General features: G+C 40.3%; 1 protein-coding gene across 2 annotated transcripts in view; it reads right to left on the bottom strand.

Annotated features, from left to right (window-relative positions):
• Nucleotides 1-25,254, bottom strand: part of Sybu (syntabulin) — a 67,632-nt gene that overhangs the window by 34,170 nt on the left and 8,208 nt on the right. Inside the window, exon 3 of one of the 2 annotated variants that reach the window (XM_052161467.1) lies at nt 6,817-7,014. In XM_052161467.1, the coding sequence (XP_052017427.1) occupies nt 6,817-7,014 (198 nt within the window). Of the gene's footprint in view, nt 1-6,816; nt 7,015-25,254 lie in introns of those variants that run through there. The other variant, XM_052161468.1, reaches the window with a different exon arrangement.

Here is a 25,254-nt window from a genome sequence, read left to right on the forward strand (position 1 = left end):
CAGCTATTGCTGGACTACTCAGATCACAGCCTGTAAAGTCACTCTAAAATATGCATATATGTGAACATATATCAACATATATATGAACACACACACACACACACACACACATATATATATATATATGTAAATTAGTTCATTGTATCAGGGTGTTCCTTTTGAGAACCCTGACTGATAACACAGTCCTCTTCTCTTGTTACCACAGGATGTGGGACTGGATGTAAGCTATTATAACCATGTATTTTTACCAAGCAGTTAAGTACTGGAATTCCTCAAGTATTCCCATTCTTTTGCAGACACTCTTCAGTAAGTGTTTCTCCAGTATGGAGGAAACAAAAAGCCCAACCTAAAACACACACACATATGCAAGATTTATAGCTCTTGGTTTGTAAGTTTGCATATGAAAGATGTTTCCAGGTTTATGTCTGTCACGCTGAGGGCTGATGAAGAAGCTCAGTGGTGGGTGTAGTCGGCTGTGTCTTCCTCAGTATGAGAGGCTGCGTGGGTTCCTCAATACTAGAGTAAGTAGTGAGCATCTGGCAGACCCCCAACTCAGTGGCTGCAAACACTGGCCATGTAATAAATCCTAGGAGACTGGGATTTGGACAGCAGTTGCCTTCGAGAGGAGGATTATGATTCACTAATTCTTAGGGAAAGCCCATTAAGGGACATTTGGCATCATTATTTTGATTGAGTACGTCATCAAAGGCACAGATTGGGAGAAAGACATGAAAGTAAATATGTAAACCAGCCATAGAGATAAACACTTAAGTGTGCTCATTACATCCATGCTTTATGATGCTCTTTTGGTCCTGCTGGGATAGTATGAAATGGCCTACCACAAAGCATTATCTATTCCATGTGAACATTTTCTCTCAGCATGAAAACTTCAGAGTCCCATTTTACAATAACTTCCAATGCTCTCTTGGCCAAAGTAATGATCTTCTTTTAAGAATCTAAGAAATGGGGCTGGAGAGATGGCTCAGCAGTTAAGAGCACTGACTGCTCTTCCAGAGGTCCTGAGTTCATTTCCCAGCAACCACATGGTGGCTCACAACCATCTTTAATGGGATCTGACACCCTCTTCTGGTGTGTCTGAAGACAGCTACAGTGTACTCACATACAATAAAATAAATACATCTTTTTAAAAAAAAATCTAAGAAATTAGGTAGAGCTCTTGTCCAATGTTCAGCTTTGTTCTTTTGCTGTGATAAAATGTTTGACCAAAAAGCAACTGAGGAAGGAAAGAAAGGTTTGCTGTGATTTTAATTCTAGGCACCAGTCTAACATTCAGGGAAGTCAGGTCAGGAACCTGGAGCAGAAATCATGGAGGACGGCTGCCTGGCTTGCTCTGTGGCTCCTGCTGAGGCAGCTTTCTTATGCATCCCAGTCCCACCAGGCTGTGGATATCACTGCCCAGAGTGCGCTAAGTCTTCCCTCCCATATCAGTCATGAATAAAGGTAAACTCTCACAGAAGGGTCCCTCTTCCCCGGGTGACTTTAGGTCATGTTAAGTTGGCAATAACCAACCGGGACATCTAGAAAATGGCAGACTGAATTCTATCACCAACTATTCTCATATTCTCATTTTCTCTCTCTCTCTCTCTCTCTCTCTCTCTCTCTCTCTCTCTCTCTGTGTGTGTGTGTGTACATAAAAAAGAGATGTCTTTATATTCTGTGTGTTTCTGTTTCTCTATACTTATATGTATGTGTGTGTGTGTGTATGTATGATGTCAAAATTGAGTGTGTTAAGAGTTTGGAATTTTGCCAAGGACAGTGAGTAGTCAGGAAAACTCTCAGCTTTTCTTTCTGTTGGTAGTACTGGTACTATTATCTTTGTAGAGAATGGCTTTACTGATGATTAAATGAAAATAACTTAGGACTGTAACATTTCTTTAATGTTTACATCCTGTCTTCATGATTTATTTTGAAGCATGGTTTGCTTCAAAACAGCTTATGTTCAACCTTCTGAAAATAACTGATATGACATTGTCATCAGCTACACTTATCACCATGTACCCATGACTATATTGGATAATGTAAAATAACTAATAAGAATTTTTAAAATTTAAAAATAATATATATTTGCTTAAATATATGTATATACATATATTTATACATATATATTTATATTTATGTCTTATACGGTACACTTTTTTAGTTTGTCACAGTGCTCTACCATATTTAAAATTACATTTTTCGAGGCAGACCTTACAACTTCTGTAATGGATAAAAGGAAGTAGTATAGTTAACCTGTTCAAAACCCATTTATAAGCTCTGTGACCTGGTATGAGTTACTAAACACCTTTGCATTTTATTGTTCCAAATTGCAAAATGTAGGATAATGATATCAATTTTTTTTTTGGTACAGCTGTTAAAATTAAGTTAGTTAAGAGTTTGGAATGTTGCCAAGAACACTGAATATTCTATACACTCTCAGCTTTTCTTTCTATTGGTATTACTGGTAATCAGCCATATTTCAGAATGCCAAAGTAGACGTAATTTCATATATTTACAGTTATCTATTTTAATGTCAAAAAGAGATTTCAGTCTATGCTTGAGACTCTACTGCTGCAGTCTTTTGTTTATGGCTGACAAGATGTGAGGAAACTAACTCCATGCCAAAGAACACAAAGAATAGAAAGTCGAGCTAGAGTCTACTTAGCGCCTTCACCCTTACTGACTAGTGTTTGTGGTACTGGAAGGCATTCTGTAGACCACTAAGGGGAGAGGTAAGCAGCAATGCAGCTACAAACCTTTCAATCTGCAATAGTGACCTGTCCGCAAGATCAGCTGGTGCAATGGTGGCATAAAGCTTGCGGGAGCAACCAACCACTATCTGATTTGGTTTAAGGCCCACTCCATGAGATGGACGCCATCCCCAGCAACGCTGAGGGAAAAACCAAATACTTCTATTCTGATAAAAGAATTTGGCACTAAAATGATTCCTGATAATATTCTGCTGTATTCATAGATCATTTTCTCTCTCAGCCATCATCAGAAGATCCCCTGTCGGCACTATATGGAGCAAACACAGAGACCTACAATAGAACGATGTGAAGAGAGTGAAAAGACTTTGCAATACTCAGTGGAATGTCTGCTTCTGCTCGGAGCTGTAATACTTAACCACTATTTTCATCAAACCTTGCCCAACCCCATCAGACCCTGAATGGAAGGAAGACACTTAGGAAACAAACATTTCAAAAGACAACAGGCCCCAAACATGTATGAACTTACAGAGACTGTGACAGCATGAGCCTGCACAGATCTAAACCAGATGAGGTCTCAGCACTGAGAAGGGATTTAGATATACGCCCTAATCCCTAACCCAGAAGTTATTGACAATTGATAACTCCCACAAAAGAAAAATTAGTTTTCTACAACAGTCACTGGGGATACAAACTACTCTTAATGTCCAGCAGGCCTCATGTCCAGCAGCAGATAGTCAACACAAAATGAACTCAATAGCGTTTTGGAGGGTCTTTTGGGTATATATTTTGGTGTCCAGTTGGTTCGGCTTTTATGGGATTTCTGTGTGTGCAAATGTGTGTGTCTCTTCATCTATATGTGTTTCTTGTGTGTTTTCTTTAACTGGTTTTCTTCTGTTTTGCTTGCTCATTTTGTACTATTCTGCTTTTTATACATTATTTATTTATTTTTATTATTGATTTTTTAGATGCCTGTTTGTTTTCTAATGAGAGAGAAAAAGAGTGTGGATTTGAATGCAAGAGCAGGTGAAGAAGATCTGGGAGGAGTTGGGGGGGGGAGGGAAAACTATATAATCATCCTGCTTTCAAAACAAACAAAAGCAACAAAACCAGATTGGCTGTTATAAATCCAGTGTCTTGGCTAATGCTCGGAATCTTGGCACTTGGGAGGCTAAGGCGAAAGGATTGCAGTGAGCTCAAGACCCACCTGCATACTGAAAAAGAATTCAAATTCCAAAGAGGCAACAAGAAGAGCTGCACCAGGAGCTACACCTGGAGCTACACCTGAACTACACTTGGAGCTGCACCTGGAGCTGCACCTGGACCTACACCTGGAGTAGTACCTGAACTACACCTGGAGCTACACCTGAACTATACTTGGAGCTGCACCTGGAGATATACCTGAAGCTGCACCTGGAACTACACCTGGAGCTACACCTGTAGCTGCACTTGGAGCTACACCTGGAGCTGCAGCTGGAGCTGCACCTGGTGCTATACCTGGAGCTACACCTGAACTACACCTGGAACTGTACCTGGAGTTATACCTGGTATGCTAACTTTCAGGTCTGTACTGGTGCTCCAGGAGCAGAGGTTGTAAGAATGGATTCAGGTAATTGGCCAAGTAGTTGTTTCACTTCACTGAACTAATCCCGAAGTAGAAACAACCAGGAACACATATGGGCTTCCCCCTGTAAAAGGGCTCTATTAAGGGAACCAGAGCTGATTTATCACTAACCTAGTTGGTATCTTCTGGGTTTTCTAGTAAACACCTTTTGGATGTGAGAATTTTTTTTTCTAGAAGTAACCAATCCTGGACCATTGTTTTGAGGTTATTATAGTTCAGCCAACCAGGTCTCTAATTTCATTAGCTGGGGATATCTGATGCCTAGGCTAAGGAGATACTGCGGCATCTTTCAAATGCAGATTTCAACATTTCAGCCTCTGGGTAGAGTTCTTGGCCCTGCCCACTCTTATCTCTTCAACTGCCTCTAGTGGTTTTTCCTCTTATTATTTTTATTTGTTTAAGTTGTGTAATTTTGCCTGCTCCTAGCCTTTCTAGTCAATCTGTGGACAAAGGTTTTAATACTTCAATTTGTAAAATAGTGTCAGTGGATTCTTTCCTTCCCAGGGTTGAGATATTCTCCAAGTAATGAATCAGCAACTACAAGTGGCTCTGGAATATTTTAATGGGCTTGCTTCACTTCTGGGTAAAATAGTTTACAATCCTGACAGCACCCACAAACAGGTATAGTGTATGTGAGAGTGGGTGAGTGGTGGTGGTGGGTGTAACCACCTGATTCTTCAGAAAGCCACCAGGGAAGAAGACGTCCATTCCTTTCCTTTTGATCAGAGCTATCAGATTTATCATACTGTGCTCTGCCTTGAATTACAAACTCCCTCAAACGAGGTCACAGGTGATCATCACCTTCACGCTCCCCTCCCACTGAACTCCTTGTACAAAGAACTCAGTCCATTTCCCACTGATGTTTCGACTGGACACTTGGCTCATGACAAACACAGATGCATCCTCCAATGCTTTGCAAAAGTGGGAATAAAAGCAAAACTGGAAAGCAGATTCAACATCCAACAGTTCTGTAGGAATGCTTTGCTTCAGTCTGTGATGCAACTTTTAATTAAATCTGCATGGTTAGGAAATGACAGAAGCTGTAATGACAGATGGTCTCTCAGAAGTCTCCAGTAGAAGCTTTTGCCGGGCAGGAATGCTTTTCCTGCCAAGGGCATCTCAGGGCTCAGCTGGCAGAGAGCAGGCTAACTTGCTATTCACCTTTCCCATCCCTTCCTGCACCCCCTGGCAGGTCCCTCTGCTCACATTACATCGCAAGCCATTATTTGCTCTTTCTGTCACTGACCTCGGGGGCATTTCAGGGACTCCTTTCTGAGGTAGGGACAGCAGTGTTCCCAAATCTAGAGCAATGGACCTAAAATTAGACTGGCTTTGGTTGCTTAATCTTAAAAAGTCCCAGACCTCCAAAGTGATAGCCACTAATTGCTTCCTATTTTAATAAACTGGTATTGGTTTTAATGAACCTAAAAAAAAAAAAAACAAAATGTAGAGCATACCTCTGGAGCTGAAGGTCACCTTTGGCTAAGGGCCTAGAGGAGCTGTGGATAACAGATGGCATTATTTTAACCAGAGAGCAGGACTTTCCTGTGCTTTAACAACCTAGGTCACTGCAGTTCATTAACTGTAAGAGTCATCCAAGGGCCTGGCTTCCTGGATTTCCTCTCTTTATCTTTACGAGACGGACAGGTTTGCTCAGACAATGCAGGCAATTTTCCTCCTATAAGGAATTTACTGTACAGAACTGGGCTCCACTCAAAAGCAGCAGGGACGCTCACAATGACAATGTTTGAAACTGTAGTTGACTGAGAAAATACAAATATAAAGATCAACACAAGATTCCTTAGATGGTATTAGTGCTTATGAGCAATGCAATCAGGTTTCTCTCCATCGATACCTTTGGTCAAGGGTCATTAAATCAGGATTCACACATCTTAATAAACGAGATTCTAAGGCACCATCATGCAAAAAAAAAAAAAACCCTGTCTCTAATGGTCACACACTCTACTTAATTACTAGCAGCTATTGCATTAAATATTCTACATGCTACATCCTTTAAAAAGGTTTCTGGGTCCTGGGTACATGAGTCATTTCTGACTTGATAGGCAGGTTTCAGATGGAAATCTCTCTTACTGCACTGTATCTCCTTGAAGGAAGAACACACCAATTCATTAACCAACACCAAATGGTCATCCCTGAAAACATACAGACATATAATATTATACAGACTAATCAGATGTACTTAGACATATGTATATAGACACCTACATGTATATAACAACAATTAATGAAATAAAAAGAGGCCATTAAGTTGAAAAGGAGCAAAGAGATACATGAGAGGGTTTAGGGCAAGGAAAGGGAAGTGGAAATTTAATTACATAAATAATCTAACTTAATTATATATACAAAATATATACAATTTGCTTTTATAAATATACATATATTACTTATATATATAATCTCATACAATTATATTAATCTCAAAAAATAAAAGAAATACATTTTTAAAAATGAAAGGGTACTTACCTGGCTTTATGATGCCTCCCTTGGGTTCTTTCTTATAACGAGCTGACTGGATACTCCCCTCACCAACCATTCCAGTCCTGCATTTCTTCCTGGTAAAGTCTTCATCGCTTCCAGGGCAAAAGCCAATAGGACTGTGCCCAGTGTCTGAGGGAGTCTTCACAGGGGACACTGACTGGCTGCTGGGACAACCTGTGTCATCTAGGAGACAGAAATCCATGAGTTTTGAGTCATGGCACAGGGAAGCCAGCTATGTAGTCTACATATGCTCATGAATGAGTCTGTCTTAGGACCCAAGTAAACTGGGCATGACTCTCCTATTAGGATCCTTCTTTTGTTTTTTCCATACTTTGGCCACTCACATTGGCAAAGAAAACACTATTTTAAGGAGACCCTTAAAGATATACTACCTTAGTTAGAGTTTCTATTGCTGCAACAAAACACCATGGCCAGTGAGCAAGTTGGGGAGAAAAGGGTTTAGTTGGTTTACACTTCCATATTGCTTTTTCTTATTGAATGAAGTCAGGACAGGAACTCAAACGGATCCTGCAGGCAGGAGCTCTTGCCGGAGCCACAACAGCCTGCTACTTACTGGCTCTCTCTGCCTGCTTTCTTATAGAACCCAGGACTATCAGCCAGGGATGGAACCACCCACAATGGGCTGGACTCTCCCCAGCTGATCGTTTATTGAGAAACTGCTTCACAGATGGATCTCATGGACGCATTTTCTCAACAGAGGCTTCTTCCTCTCTGATGATACTAGCTTGTATCAAGTTGACACAAAACCAGCCAGTCATATACCTTACAAACCTTTTCATCATAAAGACTTCTGAAACATACATCTTTTTTTATTCAAAGCATGTATCTACTTGAATATTTTATATGGTATAATTTTGGTTCATATTTGCCCACAGATTTTAGTTTTGGGTTTTGTTTGCCTTGTTTCTTTTGTTTTTGTTTTTTGTTTTTGTTGTTGTTGTTGAGACAAAGTTTCACTAGGTTTTCCTGGCTGGCCTGGAACTCACAGAAATCCATCTTCCCCTGGCTCCCAAGCACTTGGGACTAAAAGTGTGTGCCATTGTGCCTTGCTGACCACAGGTGCTTGGATGGGGTTAAGTAATTTAAAATTCAGAAGAGAAATTCAAGGTAATTAGCATTCACTTTTCAGAATTGTTTTTGTTAGGAAAATAAAATTACTTGACTGTTACTGACATTGCCTAAGCTTTGTAATCACATGGCCCATCATCTGAGTTTCCTGTGGGCCTCTGAGTTTAGAAGTTCAAAGAAGCAGAAAGATGTTATCTTATAAGCACTTCTATCCAACCAAAAACAGTCCAAACAGATCTACTCCTACCTGTAGTAAACTGGAAAAATAAATACTAAGTTTCATTATAGCTAAATATAACTAAGCTCATTCATTGTATTAAGTTAATGTGTACATTATACTGTGATCAGTGCAGGTGACTATTATGCAACAGAAAACTCACATTGCTTTCCCTTGTAAATGTTCTCCTTATTTATTAAAGCATTGAGGATGGTTGATTCATTCATTTAAGCTCGAATGAGAATGGCAAGAGAATTTAGGACCAAACTAATATTACTTTTAACATACACATACTCAGTAAAATAGTAAATTTTTGCAAAATAAAATTATTTTGATTTCAGAATTATTTTACCAATTTAACAAAAGACTGTAAGATGATACAGACCACTAAGAAGCTTAGAACTACTGAGTTTTTATGAGTATTAGAGTACCCAGAGGGATGTGCCATCTACCACAGGCTATCCTGGGTCTCCACAGCAGGAATAAGGACCGGACAGAAGTAGGGCTGTATGAAATCTAAGGACTGCATGCACCATGCCTAGGTTTTTTATAGAAAGGAATCACCATTGCTTCACTGCTGGCTCCTACTTCATTTTTATTATGAAATATCCCAGTTCCTGTAACAAAATGAACTTGGCACTTCAAGACAATGCATCATGTATTGCTTTAAAAAAAAAAAGTTTTGGACACATTACTTCGCATGGGAACATCCACAATTTGTTTCTAGAAGTGGATGGTGGTTAGCACACTGTGTCTGCAAATGTGTCATATCCTTCTTTAGTGGCCAGTGACTTTTGGCCCTGTGTCCCAGAGGTGAGCCCCTCTCTGGGCCGTGACTGTCCAGCTATCCCATCACCTGCTATCTGTGTCTTCCCCTCCATTTGCATGCCCTTGTTATAGTGAAAATAAAAAATCAGAGCTCCTCTCTTGGGGTGCAAATTTGTCAGACCCCACCAATTAACACATGTATCTGCACGTTGCTCAAGAGAAACTTTTCCCATTCTAAAGGAGATACATTCAAAATGAATGTGGTCAGAGCACTCAAAATTGCCTACTGCCTTTGCAATGATTTATTTGTGAATCAGACCCACCAATTATTTTTAAAAAGACACTGTACCCAGATAAATAAAAATCTATGCTTTAGAATGTCTTTTTATTCCCTTGAAAGTACACAGAATCAAAGGGATAAAATTAAGTAATTTTCAGTTGGGAAATGAGTGTCTAGAAAAGCTTTTGAAATTAAGTTTTGAATAAATAGGAATCAAACATGTTTTGCTTGGTTCTATGACATCCTTCAGGAGTAAAAAGGATGCATAACAGCATTTTTTTTTTCCCGTTGTGACTTTGCCAGCTGCTAGGATTAAGTGCTATCTATGGTTTAGGTAAAATTTAGGAATGTGACATTTGGGCACTGTGGGAGAGGCAGTAGTAACTGTTCACCTGGAGTCCGTGGTCCACTTGCCATCAGCATTTACAGCCTTATCTCCAGGAGACAGGACTGAGAAGATAGATACATAAATCAGCCTTGGACCCTAGGTACCTCCTCAAAGCATTTTATCACTCTCTATAGGAGAAACGGTGGCGGTAATCACCTCTGTGTAAACACCAGAGGCTGTGCAGTTGCAAAGAAATCTCCTCTAGGAGGACCTAACTCCAGACTGTCTGAGAGACCAAAGAGTGACTCGGACAAGGACAGCCAATCAGGAACTGGTGTTTAGAAGAGATGTTTTCTTGGGACCAATGGGGCACCAGTAGAGGGTATTAAAGGAGCTTGCAGCGGCGTTCAGATGAGTTCGCTTGCGCATTTCTCACCTGCTCCTGGGGTCTGTGTCACTGACTCTGTGCCACCTCTCCTCCAATCCCCAAGGGCAGGTAGGGAGCAATCCAGGGCATACGAAGCCTCTGGCACCCAACAAGGTCTACTGCGGTTGGGGAAACCATAGCCATCGGAGGGGTTTTCTTAACAAATAACGTACCAAATTTTGGCACTGAAGGGGCTCACCTTTATTGAGTCCACTCTGCAACCTATTTCGATTTACAAAGAAGCCAAAGGGAATTTGTGTATATCGCCGCATTTGCACATTTTGTCACTGAGAAGTAAATGCAAACAAACATGCAAAAGATCAACACGTGCTCACAGCGGCCCGCGCTAGTTGTCTGAATTTTCTCGTGGAACCAACACCAACAAAGGAATGTAACAGCGAGAGAACAGATCTGTCATTTTTGCTATGGTAAGGGGAGACTGTGAACTTCATGTGCCAGAGAATCACCTGGTCACCCGTAGTACCTCAGGGATTTCCTCTGCGCAGCCCTGAAGGAAAGGTTGTCCTTTCAAGTCCTCCTGGGGACTATTTGTCTACTCTTACCAGTTTGGGCAAAGATAACACTCACTTTCAAAATTCTGTACAAAATGCTCTCAGCTGTCACTTACGGTCACATTCTGAGAACAGCAAAGGAAGCTGATGATCTTTGGGTTTATATTCAATCCTACCATTGTGAACTGACATTATGATGGAGTATACGTTAAAGAGACATACGTTTTGGGGATGTAGAGGTGGCTCAGTGGTTAAGAACAGTTGCTGCTCTTGGACAGGACCCAGGTTCGATTCCTAGCACCCACATGACAATTCATAATAGTCTGTAACTCTAGGTCCAGGGGATCTGATGCCTTCTTCTAATCTCTGTGGGTACCAGGCACGCACATGGTAGATATGTGTATATACTATATATATGTTATATATTATATATATATGCATATATACATGCATATACCTATATATACATATATGTATATATATGCAAAACATTTGTACACATTAAATTAGAATAAATCTTTTTTTAAGAAGACATGCAGTTATTGGGCCCACTATACTTACTGGAGTGAGCCTTCTGTTTCCCACTATTACTGACTTCTTTTCATTTGTTTGTTTGTTCTGCTTTGTTTTTTGTTTTCCAAGACAGGGTTTCTCTGTGTATCCCTGGCTATCATGGAACTCACTCTGTAGACCAGGCTGGCCTCAAACTCAGAAATCCATCTGCCTCTGCCTCCCAAGTGCTGGGATCACAGGCATGCGCCACCACTGCCCAGCTACTGATTTCTAAACTTGCCTGTATAATCTATAAATTGACAATCATGCATTTATAAATGGAACATTTATTGATTATGTTAGTATGAAGAAATTACTAATGGCAAACACTTCTAAAAAATAGAAATGAGGGAGCTATTTCTGGGCAGGAAATGGAAGAAATCCTTACAGATTCAGGTTGCTGATAGAATGCCTGTGATAGGTCAAGATGAGGTTTCAGGAAGAGGCTGTGGACAATTGTTGCTCTGCTGGAGGGAGAGTGTCTTCGTCAGGGTTTGTATTCCTGCACAAACATCATGACCAAGAAGCAAGTTGGGGAGGAAAGGGTTTATTGAGCTTACACTTCCATGTTGCAGTTCATCACTAAAGGAAGTCAGGACTGGAACTCAAGCAGGTCAGGAAGCAGGAGCTGATGCAGAGGCCATGGAGGGATGTTTCTTACTGGCTTGCTTCCCCTGGCTTGCCCAGCTTGCTCTCTTATAGAACCCAAGAGCACCAGCCCAAAGGTAGTACCACCCACAAGGGGCCCTCCCTACTTGATCACTAATTGAGAAAATGCCCTACAGCTGGATCTCATAGAGGCACTTCCCCAACTGAAACTCCTTTCTCTGTGATAACTCCAGCCTGTGTCAAGTTGACACACAAAACTAGCCAGTACAATTGACCCCTTGTCAACTTGACACACAAACACATCACTATTAAGCCTTAACCCTTACTTTCTTATTCACCCCCAAGATCTAAATTACTTTAAAAGTCCCACAGTCTTTACATATTAAAAGTTCAATCACCTTAAAATGTCCAATATCTTTCAAATTCAAAGTCTTTTAAAAATTCAAAGTCTCTCAACTGTGTGCTCCACTAAAACACTTTCTTTCTTCAAGAGGGAAACATATCAGGGCACAGACATAATCAAAAGCAAAACTCAAACTCCAATGGTTCAGTGTCTGGGATCCAACTCATGATCTTCTGGGCTCCTCCAAGGGCTTGGGTCACTTCTCCAGCTCTGCCCTTTGTAGCACACACATTGTCTTCTAGGCTCCAGCTGCCTGTGCTCCACTGCTGCTGCTATTCTTGGTGGTCATCGCATGGTACTGGCATCTCCAAAACACTGCTATCTTCCACTGTAATTAGGCTTCAACAATAGCCTCTCATAGGCTCTCATCATGGCGACAAGCCTCTGCTCCTATGCATGATCTCTTCAAGTCCTAGGCCATCAATTGCAACTGGGGCTGCAACTTCACCAATGGCCTTCTGTGGCCTCTCACTGTGCCAAGAGCCTCAGCTGCTCTTCATGACCCCTTCATGCCTTCAAAACCATCTGGGTGACTCTTACACAGTACCAAGTCCAGCCACAGCACAAAATACAACTGTGGCTATCTCTGGAACATACTCTCTGTGCTCTCAGAAAACACTTCCAAAAAGATTTCATCTCAGTGATGCTGGTCTCTTTTTAATCACCACTAATTTCTTAGCTCTAGCTAACCAGCATCAATAGTCCCAGTAACACATTAGTGGTTCTGGTATCTTGTTACTCACAGCTGATTCTTCAGCCCTAGCTAACCAAAACCACAGAATCTTCACAATCAAAACATGGCCACTCTAAGAGTCTTTAATCTTCCCTCTGAAATTTCACAAGCCAGGCCACCATCTCTTGCACTGTTCTTAACATTGTCTTCCAAGCTCCTACAGAACTTTCCACTGAGCTCTTAATATTCTAATGGCTTTTCTAGCTCAAAGTTCCAAAGTCCTTCCACAGTCCTCCTCAAAACATGGTCAGGTTGTCACAGGAATACCCCACTACGCTGGTACCAATTTGTCTTAGTCAGGGTTTTTATTCCTGCACAAACATCATGACCAAGAAGCAAGTTGGGGAGGAAAGGGTTTATTGAGCTGACACTTCCATGTTGCAGTTCATCACTAAAGGAAGTCAGGACTGGAACTCAAGCAGGTCAGGAAGCAGGAGCTGATGCAGAGGCCATGGAGGGATGTTTCTTACTGGCTTGTTTCCCCTGGCTTGCTCAGCTTGCTCTCTTATAGAACCCAAGAGCACCAGCCCAATGGTGGTACCACCCACAAGGGGCCCTCCCCACTTGATCACTAATTGAGAAAATGCCCCACAGCTGTATCTCATGGAGGCACTTCCCCAACTAAAGCTCCTTTCTCTGTGATAACTCCAGCCTATGTAAAGTTGACACACAAAACTAGCCAGTACAGAGAGGAATTGAAAACACACACACACAATTATTATGCAACTGAATGTTTGCATTTCTTTGACTTATAGTAGGCATGCCTGTTCTAGAGTCCTTTATAAAAACTATAACAACTTAGGGGAGGGAAGGGTTTATTTTAGCTTACCCTTCCAAGTCAGTGGATCATTGAAGGAAGTCAGCAAAAGAAATCAAGCAGAAGATATAAAAGGAGACTTCTTCCTGATTCACTTGATGGCTCATGTTCAGCTGTCTGTCTTATACAACCTGGCACTGTCTGCTTAGGGATGGTACAGTTGGTTGGGCCTTCCTACATGGATTAGCAATCAAGAAAATATCCCAGACCAATGTGGTTCAGGAAACCTTCAGTTTAGGCTCACTTTTCTCACATGACTCTAGGTTGTATCAGGTTGACAATAAAAATTCACAAGCATAGCTCCTATATTTTAAAGAACCAGGACTACTTTACACAATGAGATTCACTTAAAAATATGGGGTAATTTTCTTCTGGGGTCTATGATTTGAATTCCCACTAGAGAGGTTCAGGATGACCACTGGTAGAAATTAGGTAAAAACAATCCTGCTGAAGACTATATCTAAGTGATCCCCACCTACAATGAAGTAGAATTATTTAAATTTTGTTTTATATATATATATATATACACACACACACATATATATATACACACACATATATATGTATATATATATAAATGGTCTACCAATCTTGGTGTCACATACATAAAATTAGAGCATTTAGAAGGCTGAGTCAGGGGCCAGATATGGTGGCACATGCCTTTAATCCTAGAAATCTGGAGATAGAGGTAGAGGCAGGTGGATATGAGTTCAAGGCCAGCCTGTTTTACATAATGAGTTCCAGGACAAGATACCTTGTTTCAATAAAATCTAAACCAAATTAAACAAACAAACAAAAATCCAACGAACAAAGGCTAAGGTAGGAGGATTGCCAGACGTACTTCTGGTGTTGTTGTTGTTGTTGTTGGTAGTGGTGGTGGTGGTAGTAATGTGATTGTTAAGTTGTTTAGCATCTGTCCATATGGAATTAAGAGCAGGGGAAAATACTGAGAGTTTCAGGAACCTTTGGAAGTTGCTGAAGAAACACACACAGAGTAGTTTCCACATTGTTGACTGGGAGAAAAAAGTCCTTAAAGTCTGAAGATAGCTGGGGGAGACTGGGGGCTACTGCAGTTCTATTGTCAGGATGGGTAGGGGGAATCATTTTGCCTTCTGAGACCATTCAGTATAGTTAAAATTATATGACTGCCTACAAGTATAAAAAATTATGCTTATGTATTCTATAAAGTAATTTTAATCTTATTTTAAATGTGCTGTGGGAATTTACAAAATTAAAGAAAATTTAAAAAACCATCTGTTGATGTTAAAAACTTTAATTGAACAATTTTAAGATTAGTAAATAAATAATAAAAAATAGCAATTGTTACCCAGGAAAAAAGAACAATCTTTGTCTATTTTATTCATTAGATTCATAACTGTAGCAACAAATATGCTTTATTTGCTTGTTGTTTATAAAATTTTGAATAAACATTAATAGAGAAGCTTATTACTATGCTAGGGAGCATTTTCACTGAAGTCTGATAGCTTAGCAAGACAGGAGCTATAGAATATTAACAAGACCGAAACAGAGCCCCTTTAGCCAAGGATGGGAGGTTTGAGCAGGAAAAAAGAGTAAAGACTAGAAACGAGTGATAATCGTTATACAGAAAAATCTGTGAATTGATTTTCACACAGACAGAATGAAAATAAGCAGAGAAAGGTCCTCTCCATCCCTCAGATACTCTAGAAGTCATTGGAAGGGATGCTGTGGGAAACTGCCCATTAAGGCCTAAGATGTAGCTCAGTGGGCATCTAGGACATGCAAAGGCCTGGGTTTGATCTACCAATTCTCGGGGTGAAAGTCTGTGGTCTTAGCATTCAGAAGTTGGAGGCAGGAGGACCAGAAAGTTAAGGTCATATTAGCCTACACAGCAAGTCTGAGCCCAGCTTGGTCTACATGGACACTGACTCAAACAAAAATTGTCCATTATGAGGAAAGAATCATCAGATATGCTGACTGCAAAAAGCAAGCAATATATGTTGTATTTCATTCAGTGGATCTGAAAATCCTTTGGAAAGTCTTTTTTTTTTTTTTTTTTTTTTCTGTGTAAGAGCATGTTGGCTAAGTAAAGTAGGCAGAATAATAGAAAATTACTTTTATGTAAGTCGCAATGAAATAATTGAGTTAGGCAATAAGCTTAAGGAATGAAGTCATAGACAAAGAGCTAAAATTTATAGTAAGAACAGGCATTCCCCAAATGTACCCACTTGAACTTGCCAATACGGTGCTAACAATCAGTATACATCCTCTGAAGTCCTGAGACATTCAAGGAGGCTGGGGAAGTACCTCAAGGATAGGCACTTGTCTGCCAAGTACAGGGTCTGCCACACTTCAAGCAAAGCCAGAGGAAGGGCTCCCTAGGAAATGTTCTTGCCACACATAAAAGAACTGTCCCTACAGCCAGTCAACATGTGAAAACTAATGTCCATTTTCCACAAGACACAGTTAAACCAGTGGCGACTTCAGTCTGTAGGCCAAATCCAGTTCTGAGCGCTTATAAAAACAAAATGTTATCGGAATACTTCCAGCCCTGTGGGGCGGCTTACTAGCAATAGCATCAGGGCGGCAGCAAAGGTGAGGTCTGCTCAGCAAAGTTGAAAATATCCTCTGACTGGTATTTCACAAAATGTGATACCATGATGAAATAAACAGATGCTTCTGAAACAATTGGGGTTATTTCCATGCCATTGTATTAATTATATTAGTGATTTAGATAGTTCTGTGATTACATCCTAGAATGTTTACGTGCACTCATAAATGGTAATGAAGCAGGTATAGAGACTTGTAGTAAATGTCTATAGAGATTTGCTTCGAAATGAATAACACAATAGACACAACAAATTAGCAACCATATTTTAATCTGGATGAAACTGGCAATGAGCTTAGAATAATGTACTAGTCTAATTTTAAGTATGCTTTTAAAAGTTTTGATGTAATTCATTTCTTGTTTATTTTTATTGTGTGGGGAACGGGTTCTCACTACTTAGTCCTGCTTGGCCAAACACTCTCCATGTAGACGAGTCTGGCTTTGAAGACTCCCAGAGATCTGTGTACTTCTGTGTCCTTAATGCTGGGGTAAAAACAAAAAACAACAACAAAAAAAAACCAAACAAAAAACCATAAAAAAACATGCCACCAGGCCTCTCTATTTAATTTTTTAAAGTATTATCATATTTCATTATTTTTATTTTTTAGTTCTATTAAGTTTATTATTTTTAAGTCTATTCAAAATAGGTAAGATATGGATTTTTAAAGGCCATTTTCATTTTATAGCTTATTTTAGGCTTCCGCTTTGGTCACTATTGTTCAAATTGCTTTCACATCTTACAGATATATTTTCAGCCAAATCTGATTAGTGGGTAGAATGTATGTCTAATAGAATTACTACAGTTTAAACTTTGAAATAATTTGTTTCTGTTCTCAAGTATCTTGCTGAGTTCCTGACAATATTCTTTTGCTTATGATTTCTTACATTAATAATTACACATGATGCTTTGATGCTGTATTTTGCATGTTTTTGTCAGTAAAGCTTCAGGTATTTCAAATATTGGATTGTTGGCCTTCTGTACATGACTTGCTCATGTCTTTTCTATTTGTATATTTAGAGTTTCTTAAAGAATATATATATATATATATATATATATATATATATATATACATACATACATATATACTTAGCATTAGATATATATGGCTTTAACTCACTATTTTAACTTTTACCTTCATAATCTTTTGAACATTCAAATACTTCCTATTTTGCCAAGTTCGTTTGTATTTTCTTTCAGTAATTTTTTGAGATCATGTTTCCCTGTGTAACAGAGCCCTGTCTGTCTTGGACTTGGTTTGTAGATCAGGCTGGCCTCAAACTCACAGAGATCCACAGCCTCTGCTTCCCAAGACCTGGGATTAAAGACCATGCATCACTAGTCTCAGCATCTTTCGATAACCTTTATACATGCTTAGAATATTGTTTTATATTTAAAGATCAACTAAATAAAGAGCCACACTATTTTCTAGATGACTATAGTTTCATTTTTTATTTTTATTAAATCTATCTGGAATTCATTACGAAGTTCAGTGACAAGGTTAGATAGTAACTATTATTTTATTACATTTTTAGGAAATTGGTCATTTTAATATGTCTCCATAGAAATTTGAAAGAAATAAATATTTTGGCAAGTAAATTTATACTTCTAAAATCTTAGTATCACCAAAATGCTTACATGTGTGTGTAAATGTGTAATATAAAATTTCCTGATATTTCACAAGGATGCCTAGCAACCAGTGTCACCAAACACTCTTGATAGCAGCTATGATGGCCACACCTTACTTAAATGTCCTAGTACCAGTTACACAGAATTGTTATAAGTTAACAACATTACAGCTCTCAAAGGTGGGTGTGGTAGCACAGTTATTGAGAGGCAATTGAGAGGCAGAAGCAGGTGAATCTTTAAATTTCAGGCCAACCTGGTCTATAGATTAAGTTACAAGGCAGGCAATGCTACACAGGGAAAACCTGTCTCAGAAAACCAAACCAAACCAAATCAAAAATAAGTCAGACCAAACCAACAATAACACCCCTCCACCAACTCTCAGAAATCATAAATAAAATACTCTGACAAATATAAGAAGTATATCTTTAAACCTCCTGGCCTTTGTTTGAATATAGATGATCTCAGAGCTCATTTGCTTTGCAAAATGTTGGAACTAAATAATTCCAGAAGACACATTTAGATTTAACATCAGCCAGAAGAAAATATGGCTTTTGTATCCAAATGTCTTGGGACATTCAGTTACGCTTGGATGTTGCTCAGATTCAGTTGCATACGTTAAAGGAGAATCACTGCTATTATAAGGAAGCGCTACATGGAGTAATATGGAGTTTGCTTTATTCTCACAAAGAATCATCAACTGACATCCATTCAACAAACAGCTATTGAATACATACTATGTAACTGATGCTGCTAATACAATTGTTCCAAATACTGCATTTTTGAGGACAGTTTGATAAATGCATATAAAATATCAAAGCTTAAACCATGGCTAATATGGACTCTGGAATCTAACCACACAGTGTACACTGAAGGGCATAGGTGAGGAAATAAAGTAGCATGCTCATGTCTAGCATACAATTCTAACAATTATAGGATTTAATTGTTTTGTATAGGACCCAGTGCTCTGAGAAGAGAATTTCCTAGTTACAGAGATGAAGTAGTTGACTTAGAGTTATATGGAAAACATGTATCCTGAAAATACATGTTTTTCCTTTCCTTTCCTTTCCTTTCCTTTCCTTTCCTTTCCTTTCCTTTCCTTTCCTTTCCTTTCCTTTCCAAGCCTCTTCTGAGAGGAAACATCAGCAGTTCTCAAAATGTTCATATTAAAAACAGACAGAGAAATCTATCAGAAAGCAGTCATCTCAAAATAAGCAGACCACAAAAATTTGAGGCAAGAAATGCTTCCATATTTCTGTGAAGGCAGTGTTCCTGTCTCCACCCACAGAGTGATTTATGCAGAAAGCATACTTTGGCAGTCTATGTTTTACTAGACCTTTTATTTATTCATCCAGGATTAGCATCATTTCATAGTAATAACTCACACATATATAATACTCTACGCCAATTTTTGCTTCGGAATAATACAAAGTATAATTATTATCTTGTGTTCGGTGTTGAGAAATAATAATGCCATCTCCCTGTCCCATCCTCTCTGATAATGACCTGATTTCCTAGTATGCCAGGTATGCTATAAGCCTCCATGATGACCAGCACTCACAGCTTTCCTTTTAAAGAGTTCACACTGTGGTAGTGGGGAGAGACATTACACAAGCAAGCTAGAAAATATGTAAAGAAGGTACTTAGGAGTGTAATGTACTATTAATGAACCACACTGGATGGCATTATGTAATGGGGATGAGCCTCATTAGATAGCTTCCCATGGAAAGATCCTAAAGAGATCATTTGAGTTGAGGTCAGGGGAGATAAAAAGAAAAAAAGAAAAATGAAACAAGAAAGAAAGGAAAAGAAAAGAAAAAAGAAAAGGAAAAAGAAAAGGAAAGGAAAGGAGAGAGAAGGAAGAAAGGAAGGAAGGACAGAAGGAAAAGAAGGATGAAGGAACAAAATGAAACTTCTTAGAGAATACGTAGGTAAAATAACTCCAAGTAAAGTGATCACAAGTGTCAAAAACTGAGACGATAAATGATAAGGCCCCTCAAGGACAGTGAAGGAAGGTGATGGGGGACAATGAATGGTGCTGTGGTTTAAGGCAGGCTGAAGCCCAGGCATGCGCATTGCTGCAGGAGTGGTTAAACTCATCTCAAGTATCTCAACACATGAAGCATGAAGTGACAAAAGTCTGGTTTGTGCTAATGAGGAACAAGACTTAGTTGGTGATAACACATCTTGATAGTAAGCATTAAGTACTGTTTTGAGCACTTAACACAAATCTTTACTAAATTAATCCTATGTCCCTCTCAGAATCACTATTATCAGCAGGATCCCTGGGCATGTACAAGAGTAGCACCTTCCCAAGCTTGTAAATGGTGAGGGGGTAAAGCTGTGGTCTAAATCCAGATAGGCAAGGCCAGCGTTCTCTAAAAGTATGCTGCCTGCCTGCCTTAGGAATAAAAGGTCAGAGGCAAATACCCATCTAAAGGCCATAACTGCTGTATAGATGAGGAGCAGCAGGGTCTTGATTGGGATCGTAATGCTAAAACAATAATTAGAAAAGTAAACTTATTTAAGATACATTTAGAAAAATAATGGAAAACACGTACTTATGACCTATCCCTGGTTAACTTATGACAATGAAAATAAGAAAGAAACAATGTTATATTCCATATTTCCCCCTAAATTTCAGTTGGGATGTACTGGCAGTTCAGTACTGGATGAAGAAAAACAAGTTTCTGAGTATGTCAATCGTGAAATTAAAATTTCTGACTTTGCTGTGGTAACATTGAGGAATGGATTCAACATGGTTTTGAGATGTGGAACAAATACATGCATGCATGACTGAGCAAGAAGTCCAAGGATGGATTCAAGATGACCACACTTCACAGGAGAGGAACATAAAGATAGGCTACATAAATCCCCTGGGGTACATTAGATAGAGTGCCTATGGAATGACCTGGCAGGCAGGAGGTCCACTGAAGAGGGAGGGGTACCAAAGCCCAGGAGGAAGACAGCCTCTGGAGCATCGCTGGGAGGCCAAGGGAAACAGTGGCAGGCAAGGAGAATAAGACTTGCTAGGAGAGCCACTCACACACTAGTTGATGGCAAATTGTTGTCACAAGAGTTCTGGTGACACATTGCTGAGAAGAAAGGCTAAGGAACTGGATAGTAGCTGCAGAAAAGTGGGGCTAGAGAGACTGCCTTCTCTTAATGCTGATAGACATGGCTTGCCTAAGTAACTCAGATGAGCACCTCACCCTCAGTCATGGAACCACTGTTTCCCAGGACAAGTGGAGACTGGGATAATTATTTAATGGATGCTTCCCCTGTTTCTTAGAGACAAAAATAATCATCTCACAAGTGAACATTCCCAGGATTTCTGGGCTAGTTTGGAGCCCTGAGTTCTCCCTTAAAAGTCCACGGGTGAAGTACTGGGAAGGACAGGGGCCTGGATTGGAAAAATTCTGTTCATTTTCTCAGCTGGTGAACCAGGGGCATTGTATGAAAGAGAGGCCGGTGAGGTGGTTTCCCTCACAAGACTCAAGTTGCTTAGCCTGTCCCTGGAAAGGATTCTGAAGGGAAACTATCAAGGCAAAACATTTACTATAGTAAGAGGAATACATTTACCTAGATGTAGATGTTCTGGGAGTGAAGGGGCTTAAATTACAAAACTGGAGGTACAGGTGAGCTTGGTAGGAGAAATGCTGAATCCAGCTGTCACAGAAGTTTTAGGACAGTGGTTCTCAACCTTTCTAATGCTCAACCCTTTAACACAGCTCCTCATCTTGTGGTGACCCCCCAGCCATAAAATCACTGTGGTGAATTGTCATGTTAATCTTTCCAGTAGTCTTAGGAGTTAATTTCCAGTAGTCTTAGGAGAATCCTGTGAAAGCTTAGCTCAACCCTAGAGGGGCTGGACTCACAAGATGAGAACCATTGTTTTAGGTAGTAACAGATCTTTCTGAATTTCTTTCTTTTTAACAATGTCAGTTTATTTACTTGGGTCATGGCTTGTTCATGTCTTGGGTTTTTTTTTCTTAAAAAAATATATATGGAAGAATAGGAAGAGAAGAGAGATAGAGATCAGGAAGGCAGGTCTCAGTCTTCTAGAGCTCAATATTTAAGAAGCTTTAAACTTTTCATGGGGTTGCCTGCATCACAGTAAACTGTGCTGTAGCAATGTACTGACCCTCCATCTGGTTTCTACTTCTTCTCATATCATCGATCTGAGGACAGTGTTGGTCAAAATAATGCCAGGTATAAGACAGAAGAAAAAGGGGAAAACTGAACTGTTCTTTGTATAGGTCATCATTCAAAATATTTGAGACTTCAAATATTTGGGAAAAATAATGGTTTTAAGTAATATGATATGTATCATATTTACTTTTTGTTAAAGATTATTTTATTTTTAATGATGCGCATGTGTCATGGAGCTGGAGTTATAGATGTGGTTGCTGGGAATCCGTGTTGGAGCCTCTGGAAGAGCAGCATGTGCTCTTAACCCCTGCTAGAGATGGCGGATAGAAGTCAGGCCTTGCTCAGATCCTCTACTACTGAGGCACACATCCAGCTTACCTCGTAGAAAGGATGAAAAAGATAAAGGAGAATGAGGGAAGAAGCATGGTCCCTACGTAGTCTAATTCCTGACAGTTGTAAAGCACAACTTTTGGAAGTTAGCTTCAGATACAAAACGTGTATCAACAGAACGATTTCAATAAAAGACTATTTAGCCTATTTAGACCTTAGACTATTGTGCAAAGAGATTGCCGCATGTTGACAAGCGATGGCAGATGCAAGGGTTGGGTGGCATGCACCTGTCGGAGCCCCGCTAGCATTGTTATTGCTCCAGCCCAGAGATTAGAATAGTGCCTCTCCTATAGCACATGGTTACCTGACAAACGAACACACCCTGGCAAGAAGCAAAGCAAAATCAGCTTTAGAAATGAAACCATATCTACATAGACACCATTCCACACTTAATAGGGAATGCTTTTCATCAATTTTCAGTTAAATTAAAATACTTTAACTGAACTTTAGAATCCCCCCAACCCCTCTAGATCTAGAAGATCCACGAGCCTTCTAGAATTCTGAGAGTCAGGCTAGTTAGTGTTTCATGGGAATCCCAGCCACACAGGCAACCACGCAGAAGGCAGGATGATTCAGTCAGTTATTGAAGAGAAAGAACCCAGAGAAATCCACAGGAGCAGGCCAACGGGAAGGAGGTAGGCTCTGCTGGGATGGGTGAGTGGCATCCCAGCCTCAGACTGAGTCCAGGCATACACTGCCAAGTGGTTTGGGTTCTTGGCAAAGATAAAGCGCTGGCCTTCTCTAGGAGACAAGGTAACTACCCTAAAGAGACTCGCAGGCAAGGTTGCTGATCCACCAGTGCCTGAGCACTCCCTCCTGTAGAGCTGGGTTTCACCTTCAAAATAAGACAGAGGCCGGTAGAACAGTAATGGAGCTTAGACGCAACTAGTTTTCCTGAAAATCAGGAAAGTCACCATAGACGGAAGCATGCCTGTTAGGATTCTGTCTAAACTCTACTGTACAGTTACCTGGCAACAGCCAGGTATGCTCCTCCTCACAGTTACCCAGCAGCAGCCAGGTAGGCCTGGCCCACTATAAAAGGGACTGCTTGCTCCTCCTCTCTCTTACTCTCTATTCTCTTATCCTCTCTTGTCCTCTTGGGCCCTTCCCTTCCTCCCTCCCTTCCCCCCCTCTCTCCATGTGGTCATGGCCTACCTCTTCTTCTCTACTCTCTCCTTCTCTCTGCCTTTCTCTGCCTACTACCCTTTTACCTCCCCTCCCCATGTCCTGAATAAACTCTACTCTATACTATTCAGTCATGGGTCTGGTCCCTCAGGGGGAAGGGATGCCTTGGCATGGGCCCTTCCCCCACACACCCACACTACATATTCTTATGCCTCTTTGGCTTTTTATGATCACAACAGTGCCTAGTAGCTGTGTCTACTTGATCTTCTCGGTGTCTCCCATCTGGCAACTTGGAGACAGAATTTTCTCACAGAATAAAAGCACCTGAAGGTAAAGTATGGAGGTAGCTGATGTCAAGTCAGCTTGGGAAATACAGAGCTGAACAACTTGAGGCATGTACTTTGAGCCGCTGACTGGCTTTGCACAGGCTTGTGCAGCCTGAGCAGGAGGGCTTAGGGAAGCCAGTATCCTTCACAGTTCCCTCCATATGCTGAACACTTTAAGAACTTTTACATACATACATGTAAGGGTGTTTACATACATTGCTTTCCCTTTCTGTCATGCCACTATCTGCTTCTCAAACTCTTCCTTAGCATCTACACCGCTACATGTCATCTTCTGAGAGAAGCATTTTCAGAATTTCTCTCTCTACCAGCTACCCATAGCAGTGAGTGTGACTGGCTTATGGAGTTTATTTCGGTGGGTGTTTGGAGACACTGCGTTCCCCAACACAGAAATGGCAGCTTCAGTTGACAAAGCATTAGTGTGGACACTGAGTTTTACTTCAAGGATGACTACAATTGGGTCCCCTTCTCAATAGACCTTCTCAAGTTGGTGATACTTCTCTTCCCTTCTCCTGTTCTCAGACTATAAACTGCTTCTGGATTGGGCACAGCACAGAGGTCTATTCTGCTTCTGCATAGAGTATGCCAGGGACCTATTCAATAATACAGAAGTGAAACACTGGCAAATTACCTAGGCTCTGCCGTGCATGGCATGGCTTCCTACTCCAGCCTAAGTATACCTTTTCCTAGATGTATCACACGTATCATCTAGTTTTAAAGTCCCCTCCGGTGACTTTTGTCAGTTAATGTCATTGCTCTGGTTCCTGTATGGACACGTAATCTCACACGTCAAGCTTTTGCATAGCACATAAGCTATTCCCAATCTAGTCGAAGCTGCTTCCTACCTCATTTCATGCTTTCCATGAGCTCTGCTGATGCCAAAGTTTATGTTTATTCAGTGCACCATGCTAACTAATGCTACTTCTTTGAAACTTTGGACTTAGGAAATGTGAGAGGCCAGTGTTGAAAGTTTAAGTGGGAGAAACAAGCTCAAATTCAGGCCAGGAGTGTGTATGGAGATGGGTAAAAGGGGCAGGGACATTAAATGGGCAAGATAAGGGAACAGTGTGGGATGCCATCCAAAGATCTGTATTGTTTAGCCATCCTAGTTAAGGCGATAAGATGAATAGTCTTTCTAAATCCTGTTGTGCCCCATCCATTTTTGTCTTAGCACAACTCCTCCTCTGTAGCAAGCATCTAATAAATGCCTACGGGATAAATCTGAGTTGTCAGAAACACGTAAAATGATGGGTTTGCTAATATACACAGCCTCTCCATTTCTCTGCCTTGACTTCTTTCACGGTAGCCATGGGAGTTCCCAGGCTTTGCTCTAGGTGTGCTGCATACACTTTCTTTCTTCAGGATGCGAATGACTTGTAGCATCTCGAAGAAAGAAAACAGCGCAAACAATTTAGGGACAGATAGTAAAGCCAGAGATTTTTCAGAGAAAAAAAATAAAGTAAGAA

This window comes from Apodemus sylvaticus, chromosome 17, assembly GCF_947179515.1.
Source record: "Apodemus sylvaticus chromosome 17, mApoSyl1.1, whole genome shotgun sequence".
Lineage (NCBI taxonomy): Eukaryota > Metazoa > Chordata > Mammalia > Rodentia > Muridae > Apodemus > Apodemus sylvaticus.